The sequence below is a fragment of the Triplophysa dalaica genome, chromosome 5, assembly GCF_015846415.1.
Source record: "Triplophysa dalaica isolate WHDGS20190420 chromosome 5, ASM1584641v1, whole genome shotgun sequence".
Lineage (NCBI taxonomy): Eukaryota > Metazoa > Chordata > Actinopteri > Cypriniformes > Nemacheilidae > Triplophysa > Triplophysa dalaica.
The window spans coordinates 8394310-8412805 of NC_079546.1; the positions used below are offsets into that span (position 1 = coordinate 8394310).

The 18496-nt window shown below is 36.4% G+C and overlaps 1 protein-coding gene across 1 annotated transcript; it reads right to left on the reverse strand.

Moving 5' to 3' along the window:
- Positions 1-95: 95 nt before the first annotated feature.
- plxnc1 (plexin C1) lies at positions 96-14812 on the reverse strand. Its single transcript, XM_056748982.1, is given in 32 exon segments — positions 96-639; positions 1001-1075; positions 1163-1303; positions 1568-1718; positions 1855-2018; positions 2105-2197; positions 2555-2589; positions 3500-3575; positions 4057-4157; positions 4716-4884; positions 6091-6237; positions 6784-6982; positions 7422-7546; positions 7640-7675; positions 7778-7881; positions 7997-8098; positions 8192-8303; positions 8515-8667; positions 9388-9555; positions 9639-9747; positions 10492-10671; positions 10774-10910; positions 11108-11131; positions 11345-11426; positions 11753-11864; positions 11985-12144; positions 12217-12325; positions 12542-12642; positions 13084-13218; positions 13327-13461; positions 13601-13970; positions 13972-14812. Coding segments are annotated over 32 exon segments (4437 nt in total). The 5' UTR covers positions 14499-14812; the 3' UTR covers positions 96-534.
- Positions 14813-18496: the final 3684 nt, after the last annotated feature.

The window sequence follows — 18496 nt, forward strand, 5'->3', positions numbered from 1 at the left end:
CCCCGTTTGACCAACAGAGGGCGACAAAATACTGTAGATGAACGGCGGTCAACTCGCTTTGTGTAGAATAGATGATGACACTTCAGTTCTTTAAATAATATGACACAAATTTTATTAGTATAATAGTGGCTTGTTCAGGTGCCATCATAATTATAAAAGATAGTGATTAGTTATTAATGCTTTCTTGCCAAATGGTAATAAGCGAAAAGCTTTACTAAGCTAAATGTGCAGCTCAAGTCATAATAAGGTTTTTAATGGTACAGTATTACAGTCATTTATTGGATAACAAGTCATGTATTTAAATTGATCGTGTAGATGACTCAAATGTTGAGACATATCAGCATACATTACATTCACTTTGTCCCTAAACAATCTACGGTAGACAGAAAAATTATTTCAATTAAGTAAATTCTTTTGTCTTGTTGACGTCACTATGAATGCGCAGTCCCTCATTCAAATGCAGTGTTAAAACGCAAAAGTCTTTAGGCGTTTGTATAACCATATCAAAAGAAGCACAGCAAGATCAAAAGAACTTCAGTTCCAAGCACTTCTCTTCATGTTGTCAAAAAGTTCTTTCACATTGTGCATGTCCTCTTTCAACCCACTTGGGGCATCGGTCTGCTCCAGCTTTTGAGAAATCTGCAGAGATAAAGACAATCCAAAAAAGTAAGCATCGTCCAGATAAACAGCTATAATTCCTCTACACTTGGGTAGGTCTTGACCCCTAACCACTTCTTCCTAACTTCTAATTTGTTCCCCCGCCTTTAGGTAATTATTGTACCACTTCTCACTTCTCCCTCCTGAACTGAAAACAGGAAGAGATGTTCTACAACGTTACAGTAGTGGCAAAGTATGTTTCCTGTAAAGATTTTCTGGGGTTTACATATGCCTGGAAATAGCACAATAGCTGTAAAATATTCGCCAGCAAATAGTAGTAGTTTAGTGAAAACCTCCCTTAAGACATTTTTAAAGGCGTATTGATGACATATAAAATGTTTACCTCGTTGAAATAGCGGAGCATGTATTTGTAGAGTTCACGCAGGGCAGCAGATTCATTGAACTCGTTTTCATGTTTCTGATAAAGTAAGGTTCATTCACGTTATATATTAGGATAGACAGACATTTTTAAATTGTTTTATGAAATCATTGCCTTGAATCGTACCCTTGACTCCTCCTGAAGGAAGAGTTTGAACTCTTGGCTACTGAGAAGTGGCTGATCCTTCACTATCTTGTAGTACGCCTTCACTTCCTGTTTGTACTGAGGGATGTCTTTCGCATAGAGCAGCTTATTGGTTGGTGAGTACTTTAAGAGAAGAACAAAAACATTGTGTAATTTTAAAACATCGATCCATGACCTCAAGTTCTGTCGGCATTTACTTTCCTTCGTGTCATTTCTGCATGATTTCTAGCAGCAAGTTATTTAAGTTTGGAACTAAATGACGTCAGTGCCCGGTTGCAAGAAACCCGTTAAGTTAAAAAAAACGTTAGTGACAAAACTGTTTATTAGTTTTATTAACTTGAGGGGTTTCTTGCTACCAGACCCAGAAGTTTAATTTTAAGTCTCTACCTTGCCCAGGTTTTGCTCAGAGAGGGAGAAGGAGTCCATGAAGGCCTGAGCAATGACGGACAGACAGCTGTCCAGATGTGGCGTCTTCTCCATATCGCTGAACACAAAGTCAGGGTTCTTCAGAATGTTCACCCAGAAGCGTAGTGGAAGGCTAATAGGGAGGAGCAACAGCGAGAAATTAGCCAATCACATTACATCTTGTCCAAAAGCGTTATCTTTGCCAGACTCATCTGTAGTTTAATAGTGCACGTGTTGTTGCCTGCTGGTGGAACTGTGGTACTCCGCACCTGTTTGTCTTCCAGATATGAAGAACATCTGGATCCGAGATCTTTTTTCTCTCTGCTTGTGCATCCAGGAAGTCGAAGAAATATTTGACAGCCAGTGGAGCTCTGCTGTTGGGCAATCCCCAGATACTTCTAAAAAGGGACTCCACAAAAGAATGGACCGCTACCTGGTGGACACGTTATGCACATTTTCAATAAGTTCCACAATGTTATTCTAAAGTTTGCTACTGTATATAAACAGAGAGTCAGTCACCTTGGTGGACAGTAGCTTTGTAAGGTACACTTCTTTGAATTTGACTTCTTTTTTCTCTGGATTTTTGCTTTGGTCTCTGTCAATATCTGGATCCTAGGTCAACCATAAAAAGTTCAAGTTGCTTTTTTGAGTAATAACCATGTTACAAAATGTCTAATAAGAACGTATGCTTGGTGTATCTTTGACCAACGTAGACAAAAGTACTTCCTCTATTTAGAACAGGAACACAAAAAAACATTGCACCCACACCTACCTCATTCAAAGTATCAACATAATTCAACTAGTCAGAGTTCGGCTTTTTTTCTCAACAGACAGAAACCTCATGAAGAAAAACGTGTATCGAACATGTCACATCACGTCACCTCTTAAGAGACTGCAGGATCTCTTACAAGAACACAACAGATAGACACACGCTCCCTCAGTGAAAACACTCTTCATTTGGTTACTCACCAGATGGAAGTACTTGGTACAGAAGTTCTTGTCGTCTGCAAAGCAATTGTCAATTGTAAATAAACAAACGGAGCAAGTGATCTAACAGTTGATTAATTTATTTAAATAATTGATAAATGTGAAACGACTGTGAAAACATATAACCCTTACAATTTATTTTTACTTATACAGTATTTTTCTTATTCTTGTTATCAATCTTTTAATCGAGATATTCTTCAAATCTATTTTAAGTACTGTACACATAAGGTGAAAAATGTATTATAAAATTAAAACAGGATTATTTTGTTGCTGCAAAATAACATCTGTTTGCACATTCTCTTGCACTAAACTGCTCATGTAAATATTTACAGTTTATCATAGACTAAATATATCTTTCACTTTATATTATTTATAATTTCCTTTTGTGTTGTATTTTATATATTAGGCTTTGGAGATGACTTGACCTACATTTCACTGCTGGTTGTTTATTCTCTACATAACTGTGTATGTGACAAATAAAATATTTGAATTGAATAAAGTAGTACAGATAAAATACACCAATAATATACACAAAGTAAACTATAAGTATGAGGTTAAGTTTATAAAGAAAACTAGTATACAGGTATACTGTTACTGGTAGTATACTGTACTTCAAAGTGTACTTCATGAAAAAAAAAATTTGAAAGTGGCCTAGCAAATTGGTCAAATATCAGCAACTTGTAGGTTGTATAGATAGCTAGTTTTAGTCGAATACAAATGAAAAATGTAGGTGTAAACTAATGTGTTCACAAATTGCACGACTGCTACTCTTAAAGTCTATTTTCTAAAAGCAAAAACTAAAATGTGGGTTTTAGTTCCATAAAGAATTGATATAGTACACTTACAAGTACACTACAAGTACACTAATATTAAAAAAAGGACATGACATAGCGTTGGGTGAGGTGAGATAATAAAAGGAGAAGTAACCTTTCACACTGCTCTGAGATCTCAGCGGCGCGTGAAATCTTTTTGTCAGAACTTTAATGCAAGCTCCATCTGTCACCTAAAGGGAAACATACTTTATGTTCAAAATGTCTTTATGTATCAAAAACATCACTTTCCACAATGCTAAAAGGAGCAGATATTACAATGTTGCTGTGCCCTATGGATGTATTTTGAGTCTTGAGGGCATTTTATAATCTGGGTTTGTTTTGCCTTGTGACACAAGCTTTGTAAGTCAAAGTGCAATCATGTCAAATTAGCCCAACAACCAGCATTGAAAGCAGAACAACAAGGCATCTTTAAACAATTTAAATAAACAATAAAGCACTATAAACACAGAAGCTGAATTTACTTAAGAAAGCATGCAAATATAATATACAGTATAATATATAATATACAGTATAGAGGCCGTCTGTGTGGTTGTGACACGCGAGTGGTTGATACTGTAAAATGTCACAGTTGCTTTCTCACCAAGATGTTAAAGGAACAAGTGAAGCAAGCAAAATGCATCCGAGCTTTATCTTGTTTGGTCCTACACCCACCTGATAATGTTTTAGAGTGTTTAACATGGTAACATGTCCTCGAACCTCTGATGTGTCATCGACTTCCTGTAGCATGATAAAACTGCCAGCCTTCTCATATTCTTTAAGGGCACAACAACAAACAAAGACATCAAACAGGAATCAGTTTTGTGCACATTATGACTGGCAACGACTTTTCTAAAGAAAGGGATCAAGAGTAGCTACAGTAAACATAAAAAGCCTGAATTGTGATATAAACATAGGTTTATATGTTCCCAACTATCTGCATGTTCAACCTTAACATTTGTCTAGACATGCAGGAACCAATGGCGAGAAATGTTTTTATACAGGAAGTCTATTTTTGTAGAAGTGTGAATGAGATTTAAGTGTCTTAAGTAATCGACTTGCATTTTGTTGTGTCTCCCCAATAAAGCTATTCTATACTATTGCTGTAACTCTTGGAATACCGCATACAAGAAATATGGACTTTCTCATTCAGTATTTTGTAAAGAAGAGAACAATGAAAACAAAAAACGTCAACATCATTTGGTTTCAAAGAGAAACATTGTGGCAAACTGAAAAGTTTTGAAACAAAATAAAATAAACAAACAATCATTTTGTCATTTGTTTGTTTATTTTGCAGCAGACAAAACGATAACAATTGACCTAAATTCACTAACCAATTTCAATGTCTCTGATGTTCTGTGTGTACTGGAAACCAAACTTGCGCTGGAAGGTCTGTAAGATTTTCTCCTTGACCTGATGTATGGAGTCACATGTCAGCGCGTTGACCTCCAAGACTTCGCTCACCTCTCCACCAGTTCCCACAGCAAACAGCACCTTCAGTTTCTATTCAGGTTTGATGGAAAAGAGCATGAAATTAAAATGATTTCATCTAGCAAACGTCTAGAGAATCTTCCATTAGAAATATAGCAGCAAAGCACGTGATAGAAATCTGAATTGCTCTTATTAACCTGGCAGCTCACAAGCTTACTTAAAAGTAGCAGACAAAGATCTAAAGACATGAGAAAATACACAAAGTCATTTATCACTTTGAAATGCTAGTTAGTCACATTAGTCGCCTATTATTTAACCATAAACATTTAAAGGAGTATTCTTAAAAATACAGTTTTTTCAATGAACATTAGAGTCATAAAAATAATATTCTTGGCTGTATGGTTCTTTGGAGTTTTAAAAGGGCTTCATTTGATTTTAAAGGTTCTTTGGATTGTTGTTTGTAATACATTTAAAGTAAATTACAATAGTAACATACTGTAAGTATACATTGAATTACAATTTTATGCAATTCAAGTCATAACTAAAAACCATGTTTATCACAATTAAACTGGGTTATTTAAAATCTGCGTTTGCAATAGCATAAAGGGTCAAAAATAAAATACAATCTTAAATGGACTGAAAATGCTTAAAAAACATTAAAAAAAACACGTCTTGAAAAAAAGTCATGGAGACAAACTCTGAAGCACTGTTAAAGGAGGCTTGTGCAACAAACGTCCAGGAAGTTAAAAGACATCCTTTATGGTGTAAGAATGGACATGTTGGTAACTGAGAAAGCAGAAGTTTATGCTCAGTTTGTTGGGTCAGTGTGTGAAAATCGGTGGCATTTGTTGGATGAATGTCAATGAGAATTGAGAATGTTGGTGTTTGTCAGTTTTTCGGTGTGAATTAGCCTTTAGCTTGAACAGAACTCAAGGACCCACAAGAAACTTGCATAACATGATTATATAAGCAAAGCAAAGTTTATATAAAATTCAAATTTCAAATATCCATATTTTAATCTTCATTTTTCTGTTTCGTTGCTTGACGGATTAATTGTATTGCCTGTCCAAGCGAGAGATAAGGAGAACTTGTTTCCCCTCAAGGACAGAAAATACTTTTAACAAGCAGTAAATTTGCATTCCCTTAATAAATTCGTTCCTCTTATTTCTTATCCTTTTAGTCAGCACTCTGGAATCTGCTGTTTTTGCATACAAAGTAAAATGATTAAAATGACGGTTTACACATTGCAAAAAGAGGCCGTTAAGAGGAAATACTGACCACGGCCTCAAAGTCTTGTGCTTGACAGAGAAGCCAGTCTTCATTAAGTGTGTAAAGAGCTTTCTCTGTCACCGAGTCTACAGGCCCTTTTGATATCTGCTGAGTCAGAGCTGACACCAACAAGAAGAGAGGCTGACCTACAGATTCCTATGGATTAAAGTAGAAAGAGAGAAAGTTTAGGTTTAAGCATGTTTAGGTCTTGATCTGTTAATCCTTAAAGGGACAGTTCACCCAAAAATACATTTTCTGTCATTATTTACTGACCAGCATGCTCTTCCAAACCCATGCAACTTTCTTTGTTCAGAGGAACTTTAAAGTACATGTAAGGCAGAAACACCTTTTTTCCATGAATTGAAAGTAAAAATGAAACTGAAACAAAAATTGATAAATAGCAGCAGTCTATACTTTTATTACTGTAAGGAGTCATGTGGATAGAATCATTTGTGCTTTTCTCCTATTTCTAAAAAGCCTCAGTCACCATTCACTATAACTACAGTTGAAAGAACAGCATCATTGTTCATCAGAATTTCTTCTTTTGTTTTCCAAGGAAGAAAGAATGTCATACATGAACCTGGAACGTCATGAGGCGAGAAAATGATGACAGAATTTTTTATTTTTAGGGGTGATTTCTCCCTTCAACTGTATACTATGGACAGATAAACACACATGTAATCTGTAAGTGGAGGAACAGACCCTAAGAAAGCCGTACAGACAGATGGACATCCAGTTGGTGAGGAGCTTCTCCACGATGGACTCAGTGCGGCGCAGCATAAGTTTGGGATTGGTGTTGCTGGACTGGTCCATGAGACTCTGCAGAAGGTCCTCCATTATCTCTGTGAGATACATGAGATCCCCATGAAGAGCCAGAGTCAACAGAGATGCCACTGAACATCTGAAAGAAGGAAAGAGAGAGAGATGTCAACTCTTGATGACCACATTCTATATCCTTTTTGGAGATAACCAGTAGTTAATGATGAACAATTTTTTTATCTGTTGAGGTGCTAGAGGAGAAAAAGGAGACTTTATCTAAACATTATATAAAGCCACATTATAACTCCTATTTGAAAAGTTGACACCCAAATTACCCAGAAAAAAGATTTACCCGAGATGTCTGACATCTCAAAGCCAAAAACATGAGTCAACTATTATCTGTTATGTCTTTTGTTCCGTTCACCTCTAAAAGTGCAAACAACAAGCAGTTAACATTTTAAAATACCCCTAAAGCTCTTATCAAGTTTATCAACTTTTCTGTGCATGTGGTGAGAAACTATTTTTTGCTTCAGTATCTGAATGCCGTGCAAGTTCTTTGCAGCGAAGCGTTTTAATCTTACTTGTCTTTAATGCTAAAGTCTTTATTTTCCTCTAACGCGTGCACGAAACAAGTGAGAAACTGTTTATTTCTGATCAGCGTAGCAAAAGCCTGACATTTCTCATCCATCATGGTCAGCTCGGAGTCCTGACAAGAAGAAAAAGAGAAAAGCACACAGAGTTCACATGATTTAAAATCCCTTGGGTCTGATTTATTACTACAGGTACTGCATCGGCTTACCTGCCCAATATCTTTGATCATGTCTTTTAGGCCACCCTACATACAAACAGAAAAAATTATATAGAACATACAAACAGTACAGTTTAATGACAACATAGCATTGCAGTAAAAGTAATTTGAGACGGACAGTTACATCACCTCAGGAAAAAAGATTCTTGAAGCAAAGTGTTTGTAATCCAAGAAAGGTATCGCTCCAACATTTTCGATCAATTCAGATTTTTCTGTTTGCAAATCAACAAAGCCTGCCAAAAGCAAACAAACAAACAAACAAATACATATATGACATATATGATATGAAAAATATTCATAGTGTGCTGGTTGCATTCCACTTTTAAATGCATTTCAATGTTGACCAACCTTGTCTTATATCTCTTCTAATGCCCATCTCCAGTTTTTCCAATTCGTTGTTCATTCTCTCATTCATTTGTTTCTGGCTCCTACGGTGAAAAACAACTCCAACTAGACAAAGAAACAGAAAAAATATCCTGGATATATATAGTCTAACCTCAGCAGATAAGATGGAAAACATGACATAAATCTAAAGTCACTCACCAACAGAGCCCAAAATAATCAGTAGAATCAACGCGGCAAGGATGTATAAGAATAGTAAATTTGAATTATTTGGAGAAATCTCAAGGGTTTTCTCAAAATTTCCAACTTTTATCTGGCGATTATGGAAAAGCAAAAGTGGAATAAGCATTTAAATTCAGAAAGTGGTAATGAATGATATATGTAGCATACAATTATACAAAATGATATCAAAGAAAGTAACATGTTATTAATAAATAAGACCCCGAATGATATCACAGTCACTTGTGGTGCAGAAATGACATAGATTACTGTTAACTACATTACTGTTTCCCTGTCAAACTCACCGTGACGGAGTCCAGAGTTATGAGTTTTTCATTAATATCACACTTAATGTTGCTGGATTCCAAATTCTGCAAAAAACACTCGTAGCTCTTTTTGTCTTTTAGACCAAACACTTGTACCTCATTTCGACTCAGATTCAAGTTTTCTGCATTCATCTGAAAAAATTTATTAAACGTTTCACAAGCTGAAGTTGCCCGACTCAAGAACTATAATTTCTGACAGTGTTGAACAAGTGAAAGTTCCCCAAAACATTTTTTACAGATCTACATTTGTTCCAAACCCACATTACTAATTTTTAAGTGTAATACAAGCGCAACTCATAAAATATTGGCTTTCCTGTTTATGCCAAGTGGTTGATATCCTAAGGACAATATCATGTTGACCCTGGGACAACATTTAAAACAACCAATCAGATTTCAGAAATATGTTTAAAGTTTATTTTAAATTTAATCTTCCAACCGAATTAGGTGGTTCTAGACCATTGATTTCCAATTACTATTTCCCTCTGATTTTAGGGGTAAGTTATGGTTAGGGTAGGGGTTTGGTGTGGGTTTAGGTTTTATTTATAAAAATGTTGTCCTTAGGTCAACAAAATATGTTAACCTGAGGGCATCAACCTCTTGGAAAAATCAGGTCGAGCTAAGATATAACAAGATATAGCCTAGGTAAATTATAATTTTGGATAAAACGAACTCTCTAAATCTTGATAATACATAACTTTTTTTAACATATGACATTTTAAACATATGTTATGCATATTACATATTTCAATTGCAAAAATACGAATCCAGTTAGATTTGTATTGCTAAGTGACTAACAGGAAAAAATAAAAATGTCAATAATGATAAAGAGATAATGTCAGAGTCAATGTTTACCTCAATGGTCACCTGTAGTTTGCCAGAGAGCTGCGAGGATGTGATTTTAGTATACACTGGATCAGGGTGGTACATCAAATATGCACAGAATAAAGTGGAGTTCCCGACTTTCAACGATACATTTTTTGGACCACTGCCATCGTAAGGGTGGGTGTATAACCATATTCCCTAAGAAAAAAATGGAATATATCACTCTCTAATGTATGTACTGTAACATTGTCTGTGGAATATGTAAAAATGGGCTTATTTACCTCTGAACTTGTGTTGTATTGTTTTATGAGCTCTTTATTGGAGGATTTGAGACTGGTTGATTCCACAAATTCCATATTGGTCCCCTCCACATGAATATTCCTTCCACCACTGATGGACAAATTCACAATTTCAGGCTTCGTGGTCTTTGCCCATACAGTCTCTCGTTTGTATGGTTCTCTGAATTTTTAGACCACTCAAAATGCTTGTCGGATGCATTAGGAATTTATTTATGATTGACGAAAATATCGGAGGCAGTGTGTAAAAGTGATTGACCTAATGTGAGGTCGTATTTATTTTTATACGTGCAGAAATTTTGCATGCAAATTTCGGACTCGATGTGCAATGGGCGTTAGATAGAGATCTGCAAAAATGGAATTCAACAATACAGCTGCAAGGTTTTAATTTCCCCTATTCACATTCTCAAATAAAAAACAACACATTTATGCTGTCAAGGGAAGTGAAACAGCCCAAAAATATGATAAGCAGAAGCTGCCTGGTTGTCAGTAAGCCGTTTTCTCTTACGAAATCTTTAATGGTTTCTGTAATACCTAAGAGCCAACAATTGACTGTGTACATAATCTCCACCTCATGCAATATGAGAGGCATTAAACTTCAGCTCTTAAGCAACATCCATACAATGACCTAATCATGGTTCTCATTTCTGCATTCATTTCGTGCTGTCTAGCTACATTTACCCTTCATTTCTGCAAATCGTTAGTTTGCAATTCTTAATTTTCCATTTGAATAGCATAATTAATTGCATAAATTGGCATAAAAGTACTTTTACTTTTTGACATCTGACTAGATAACCATAGCAAGTCAATCTCACAGAGGTCTTCAAAGGTCTCATACCTTTTCCATGTCCCTTTGGGTTGTATTCCTGTGCAGCTGGGCTGGGAACTATAAGTGATGATGCTGTTACCATGACAACGGCCATCCCCAGTAACAGCACACACTTTCACTATTCCCTTAATTCCACTTGGAGGAATGTGAAACCTCAGACTATCACTGGACCGATCAAACACTGGAGACCTTAAGACATAAATGTATGCACAGATATACAGTATGTATCAACAGTATATAAAGTATATATTCTATAGACAGACATCAGGACAGACACACTCAAAGTCTCACTGTTTAGAAGTGCAGCCCAGATCCCCTTGATAGATCCGGATTTTGGTGACAGACTCCAAGTTACTTCCATTTAGTAAAACATTGTTTCTGCCATGGAAAGAAACTGTATTGGGCTCTATAGAGGTAATCTTTGGCTCCTGTAGAACAATAATAAATGCATTCAGTAAGCAAAACACAGCACATTTTGGGCACAGCACATTTCATTATAGAAGAGTAAAACTAATTTCTTCACTTTGATCCTCAAAAGTGAAATAAAATCTTGCAACTTGCAAAGGTAACTTCCTACAAACAATATCCTTATTTCAGTGGACCGCATATTGAGTGTGTCACTTACTTTGTACTCATCTTTACATACATCCTAAAGAATGGAGAAAAAGGAAGAACTTAGCTTTTGAAGTATTTATTTTACATAAGCCAATCCAACAACATGACAGCTGTTAGCAATATATACACAAAGTTTATATATAATCAAACATGCACATGATTTGTGTTCTTCTGTATTTTAAGAACACTGACAAAGATCACGAACATATCTTGAATAGAAAGAGTAAGATATGACACTTTTGCCTACCTGTGCCACAGGTCCATGTAACCAACCACAACGCTTTTCAGAAGATGACCAATGACATCCAACTGTGATGCACTGCACACACCTGCATTTATTCAGTTTTATAATTAAAACACTTACTTTAAGACACACATGATATGCTCCTATCAACACAAACCTAAATTGTGTAAATCATGTCTCAATATAAGAGAAATACGTCATTGCGAAGTAATAACTGGTTTCAAACAAGTTTGCTGAACATTTACATCTAATGTGCATCAAAAGACATTCCCGGCCCCAATTCACGCTCATTAGCTTATTGCAGACTGCTACGTTGATCGGGTCGAAACAAATAGCTTCCTTATATTTGTCACAGTATATTCAGATATGAAATGTTCGGGAAGTTTTAGACACAGTTATAAAAAATCTCACTGTGTATAAGAAGCATTTGGTGAATTATCTGTGATACTGGAGCAATTTTTCAGCATCAGGGTGTCTTCGATCTTATGATCTTCTATAGTAACCGTAGCTAAGACCTCCAAACCTAACAGATGCACAAAAATGTTTGTTACAGAATAATTCATATATGAAAATATATTTACATTCAAATTCTGAAAAATATATGACATTGGATAGCGTGAAACTCCACTGAAGAGGAACCAACCTCCAGTAGACAGGCGATGGTCTGTAATGCTACAGGAGCAGTTTGGAAATACTGCAGCAGGATGAGGTGTGTCACACAGATCCACACCCCCTGCGGTGAAAGCACACGTGAAGGAAGGAGTTTGTGTGCTCTCCAGACTCAAGGCCAGATGTAGAGTAATCTATTTTAAAGAGAACAAAGGTTGGGTGTAATCTTGGACATATTTAAAAAAAACATCATAACGATGATCTACCTTTCCAGGTGATGTCTTTGCCACCTGAAAAGAAAGCAGCCTTTTCTGAATAGAGTCTTTCTGGAAGGACACCCATGAAGAGTTTAAGCATTCATTCTTGGAAGAACATCTAGATAAAAAAGCACCAAAAACATCATCAACCACTATATCTATCTACCTATCTATATCACTCTATATCTCTCTTGATCTTGCACAGTTGTTATCATGTATGCATGTAAATGAAACTAGATGCAATGAAGCCGGCACACGGTCTCTCAATAAACACCAGATTCTGTGCAGGAGCAGCTTTGAACAGAAGTTAATTTTAACAACAGAGCAGTCTTACCTTTGCACATTTGTGCACCAGCCACAGAAAGGATCAAGAGAAGCTCTGCAATCTCCCAGAGAGCTGTATTTATCACACTGGGCCACAGGCACCCTTCTAATCTGCATGGAAGCCATAAGTAGAAAAAACAATGTGTTAAAATCATGCTTTCCTGTAGCTCATTGGTAAGAGCATTGTGTTAACATCGCAAGGTTTTTTTATTGCTTTTTTCTGCATTTATTTTAAGGCAAGATCTGCACATTACTGGGAATGGTCAAATTTGCCAAAAATTAACCGTGTTTGCTCAAAGCATTATTAAATTAGTCAAATACGGAGAAACTAGGTACCACTTCGCAAATCAGAATTAATGCATATCTCCTGAACTTTCTGTGAGGATTCGGAGAGGCCTGCTCATGACTGTTATTCAACCTTCATATGAAGATTAGAATTAAATAATCTGCTGTGCCTTTAAAACTTCTACTGTATATAACTCTGTACTGTATACTATAAAACTGGACAAAAGTCATTTGCAATATGTATCTGCAGATTACACTTGATCTCACCTGATTTTTCAGTGCTATGTAGATATATTTGGTATCTACTGGATCTAAATGCATTTTGGGAAACACTTCTTGATCAACATCAGATCTGTACAGCACTATTGGACAGGCTGGACTGAATCTCTCATCGAACACAAGCTAGAAAAAGCATCATAAAAAAGGCTTGATTAAACAGTATTGCAGTATTTTAAATGCAGCGATTAACACTGTAAAACAAAAATAAAGAAAAAGCATCACAGGGCTAACCTTTATTACTTGTCCATCCTCGGTTCCTATGAACAGGACAATCCAGGATCCATCCCTGACTGCTGTTACTGAACTCATTGACTTGTACTTGAAAACTACTGCCAATGGTTGAATTCGTTTATCACTCTGTGGCTTCTTTATATGGGATGAGAAAGTAGTGAAATATCATGGAAACTCACTTACGAATAATGTAAAATCAGCTTTAGGTCACTGTTGCCTTCACATGAATGTAGGGGATGCAATAATACAAAATATATCACTAAAAGCAACCTACCTGCAAACATTGTGGATTTTCACTGTTGGAGCAGATTCCTTTAACTTTGCCATCAACATTACTGATGTCGTAAACAGCCAGTGCGGTGTTCTCTGGATCGCTCTTGTTTTGCGCACTGAATATACCTGTCCATAATACAGCCTTATCTGAGGGGATAAGAGCAGATGCGACGAGAAAAGGACGAGCTGCATCCTTACAGCATTCTAACCTGCTACCTTTAAAGCCCTTGAGAATGTCTTGTTTTTGTGCTTTGGCGTTATTCAGGGTGAGGACGATCGCTTGCCACCCGGTCTCAGTCTTCGCGTTTAGAAACAGGTACGGGAGTCTGGGCGAAGTTATCTGAAATCCGTCTATAAACTCCACTTCTCTAATTGGTCTGAATGCAGGGGCTTGATATCGCACCTGTTTTTGCGAAAATTGATCCTGGTTGTGAATGTAAAGTGTTCCACAAGGTGACAATACAAAACGGGGGTTTTCCTGAATCTTCCTTCATTCCAACCAAAATATAAGCATCATTTTTACTGGTGTCAACTATGAATGCCACGGATTTCTCATTTTGCTCCAACAGAGACGGCCTGGATTCCCAGTAAATACTGTTTGTGATATCATTCAGATCAAGAATCTCACAGTATCCACCGTTAGATGGTCCACACATGATCAGGGTGCCGTTCGTCTCAAATGGCACCAGAAGTGTAACTGGGTTTGCATGTGTGCCGTTGTAATCCTTAAATGTTTCCATAGTCAGGTCGTGTCTCATCTGATGCAGACGATTGTTAGTAAGAACAAACAACGAGTTATTACCAACTACAAAGTTTTGTATGTCTCCATCAAAGCTGTGCGCATTGTCGCAAATACAATATTTAAAAAGTAAAAACATTCCAAGTAAGTTTCCTTTCATCTTGCATTTCTTTGTAAATCCCTGAATTGATGAGGTCTTGTCAACAGCAAACGAGCGCTACTGCGCTGAGAGATGCGTCTACAGATGAAGTGAGTGGAAGTGAAAGCAACAGGTCTGAGATGTGAAATGACTTCCGCGCAAAAGAGCCGTAAATCTGCAGCCCAGATTGTAACATTTAGATCATTTGTTAGTTATAGCATCCAATGCTATCCTATTCCACAAGCACAAAAATATCCAATATGGAAACAAGTCTATCAAGTCTAACAACTTCTCAGCTAGTTTACCTAAAAGCAAACTTTATTTTGCATAGTTATAACTGCCTTTATTTCGTGACTGCTGCGCTCTTGCGGTAGTGCTACTAAAACTTCTTCACATTTTTTTCACGAGATGTAACACTCCGACTCTGATCTTGATCGAAACCACCATAGAGAAGCGGGGATTGCTCACAGGCAAGGGTGGTATCACTACCAATGTTTATACCAAAGACAAAACAGCTAAACCGACTACCACAAATAGTTTTTATTTTGTTTGTGTCTGTTTGTTCCCAGTTTAATTTGTTTTGAATTAAGGCTATAATAATGTTTTAAATAAAACAATTATAATGAAATTTCAGTGGGGAGTTCTGGGTCGAGGATAAATTGAACAAGAAAAGGTAATTAGGCTAATTAATGAATAAAATATGAATGGTTGCCCTTGTTTCCTGTTATAACCCATATAGCCCATTCATACCGTTTATCCATACAGCTGTATAGGTTGTAAAGCTAGCACTTGTACAGCACTCATTTAAATGTACGAGTTTTTAATGGTTGTACATCTCAAAACAACTTGTAGCAGTTGTGGTTCGTACAACTGAACTAAAGTTAATATCACAATCTGGGCAGATGCAGGAGGATCTAACTACAAGTAGCGACGCTACTACTTAACTACATTTTTCTTTAGCTTGACGGTAGTTTAGTTACTTTTAAAACAGTGTAGCTTTTCCCGTGGTTAAATACTTTTACAAGCAAGTAGCTCAATTCCATTGTGAGGAACGTTTAAGCAAAGCAGTGCAGTGCACTGAGCACATGCGTCGTCATCTTACTACTGAAGGTCACACACAAAAATGTTGCATCATTGCCATCTATTGTTCTGTTACGCATCTCGCGCTTTACGCACAGTACTCGGATCGCGTCGGATGATGTGATGTGCCGAAGTTAACTCGACACACGCACATCCATCCAGGATGGAGCGAGGCATGGCGACCGAGGCAGATTCAGAAGATGTATAATGTTTATAAAGCCTTTTAAAGTGGAAAACTGTGTATTTCTCCAAAATCATGGAGTAAAAAAATCGATATGGTGTGCGTAATGCGAGATGGCCCCAACTGAAACCCACCATCCGTTTTTCTACCTTTTGCAAACAATGTTTCTATAGTCCTTTACGCAATAAAATGCTTTCAAAAGCCATACCTACTTAGTACCTGTTCAAATCCATGGGTTCTGTATTAAAACCATGGTTTGCCTATATTAATCAAAACACACAAAAATGTGTAGTAGTATACACTTTTACCACAAACAAAAACTTGATCAATTTTCGCAAGACTTCAGATTATAGACAAACTACTACGCTGCATAAACTGTTTTATTTGCAGGAATAAAGTCTAAAAGACATTCAAATAATACATGATTAAAATATATAGACAGAGACATCGTTTTCAAAATATACAGCAATAATAATGCAATCATTAGAAAAAAATTCCTCAATTACCACAAAAACAAGATACTCTAAACGTAAGAAAATAAATAGACAAAAAACACGGATCCTTTACATTTCAATAACGCTTTAAAAGTAGCGTTCCTGGAATTTACCGTAAACCCCGAAATATCCGCTCATCCCAATCTAAACGGCGGCTGGCTTGACCCGCAGTGATTAATTGCCCGTGGCCTTATTTGTCCAAATTAATGTCTCTTAAAGATGCAAACAGTAACGGGTACACGTTATGTATTCTGTTCAAAACCAAAAATTAAAACGCTGTCTGCATCGAAGACTATACACAAATGTAAGGAAACACACACAGGCGAGTTATTTGAACCCTACATTTGTTCTTTTTGTTGTTTTGAATCACATTGTCTTCATTTCGCAAACTTGAGATAAATTTGAGTTTAACTTAACTTGCGTACGGTGTAGTTTACACAAAACACTGAAATCATAACGGTTTTGTATGAAATTGTTTTCTTAAAATATTTTTCATTAACAATAATTCAGTTATTCTTAATATACAATGACACTCTAAAATCAAAGTTTCAATGTAGCAAGCTACTTTTTTTTAGTAACATGTAGCTAACTACTTTTTCCAAATGTGTAGCCAAGCTGTAACTAACTACTTTTATTGATGAGTAGCTTGTAGCTTATCTAACTACCGTTTCAAAGTAGCTTCCCCAACACTGTACAGATGTATTGGTCTGATCCGCGGAAGTCACCTCGCATTTACACTATTTTCTTGAACGTTGGTTAAATGATTCACTAACTAGCTGGAAAATTGACGCCACCTACTGGCCGTCTTAGTTCTGCATTTAAAGTAAGCCTAATATTTCCCTTTTTAAAGACTGCTGTATCAATTAAATTTGTCCCAGATTTGAATTATTCCCCACGTGAGAAATGATCTAGTGTACTTTATAGTATTTACTACAGTAAACTTCTAAAACTCATAGAGACTAGTGTTTTTGAGTCTGCCATAGTAAATATTTAAGTATAATACAGTATTTGCTACAATTTATCAAATTCCTACAGTTAACACCACAACATATTGTGCAAAGTATAATAGTTAACATAGTAAGTACAAAATGTTTCATCTATATCTGTGTTTTTTTTAATAGATTTGAATTATGAACATGGCACAGCTTCTCACTGCTCACTAAGACGTGTTTTTGGTACAGTGACAACAATATATACATATTTTAAAGAAATGTAATATATAACAGCAAAGTCTACCATGTATAACGGCAAAGTCTATCATGTATACATCCATAGTGAAAGAAATTCATCCTGGACCTCTCACATCCAAGCCATCATCTCTACACAATGCTGCCAACTGGTCGGCGCTACAGAGCACCAAAACAACCAGAATTATAACATGGCCATCTACCTTTTGAACAGTTTTAATGATTTTTACCCACCGTGCGATTTAATAACTGTGCAATAATAATTAAGTGGAATATAAATTATATCCTCCAGATAATACACTATTTTTATACAACTTTCTCTAAATTATATTTCCTTCTGCTGTATATAGCATATACCTTGTACATACAGTAGTTGTCATGAATCTCGGGGGGAGACATGGCGTGGGAACCCAATTGCAGGCATACACAGACGGTAGATGTAACAAAGACTTTTATTTAACAATAAACACTACTAAAAGACTACAAAACCCACGATGGGGAAAACAAGACTGAAATAAACTAAACAAAAACACGAACTAACTAAAGTAAGAACACAAACACTTACTAAAATAGACGTGACAAAGCACAAGGAACGAGGTACAGCATACAGGAATTGCAAGACCGCAACAAGGAACATCTGATACAAAGAACAAGGCATGGTATACAGGTACAAGTACAATGCACGAGCACAGGACAATGAAACATGAGGACTCTTTATAGGGAACAAACACAGGATCATAACGAGCAACAGGTGCTGGGGATTAGCACTAAGGAGAGGCTGACGAGGGACGAGATGTAGGGAACAATGACGAGAAAGAATCATTCAATCTCACATAAAACCATAGGTTATGCCATGACTCCACTCAACACGAATAAACATGACATGATAGTGGAATCATGACAATAGTCTATTCTTATTTTTTACTTGTACATATTTATTTGGAAACACTTTTTTAAATGGCCTTCCCAGTGTAGCTTTATTTTCCTCAGTGTGGTTGGTTTCAGGGCAGGGCATAAACTACAGATTTATAATGTATCAGTTTTTTTAGAAAATTGTATTATTGAATGGTGCGTGCA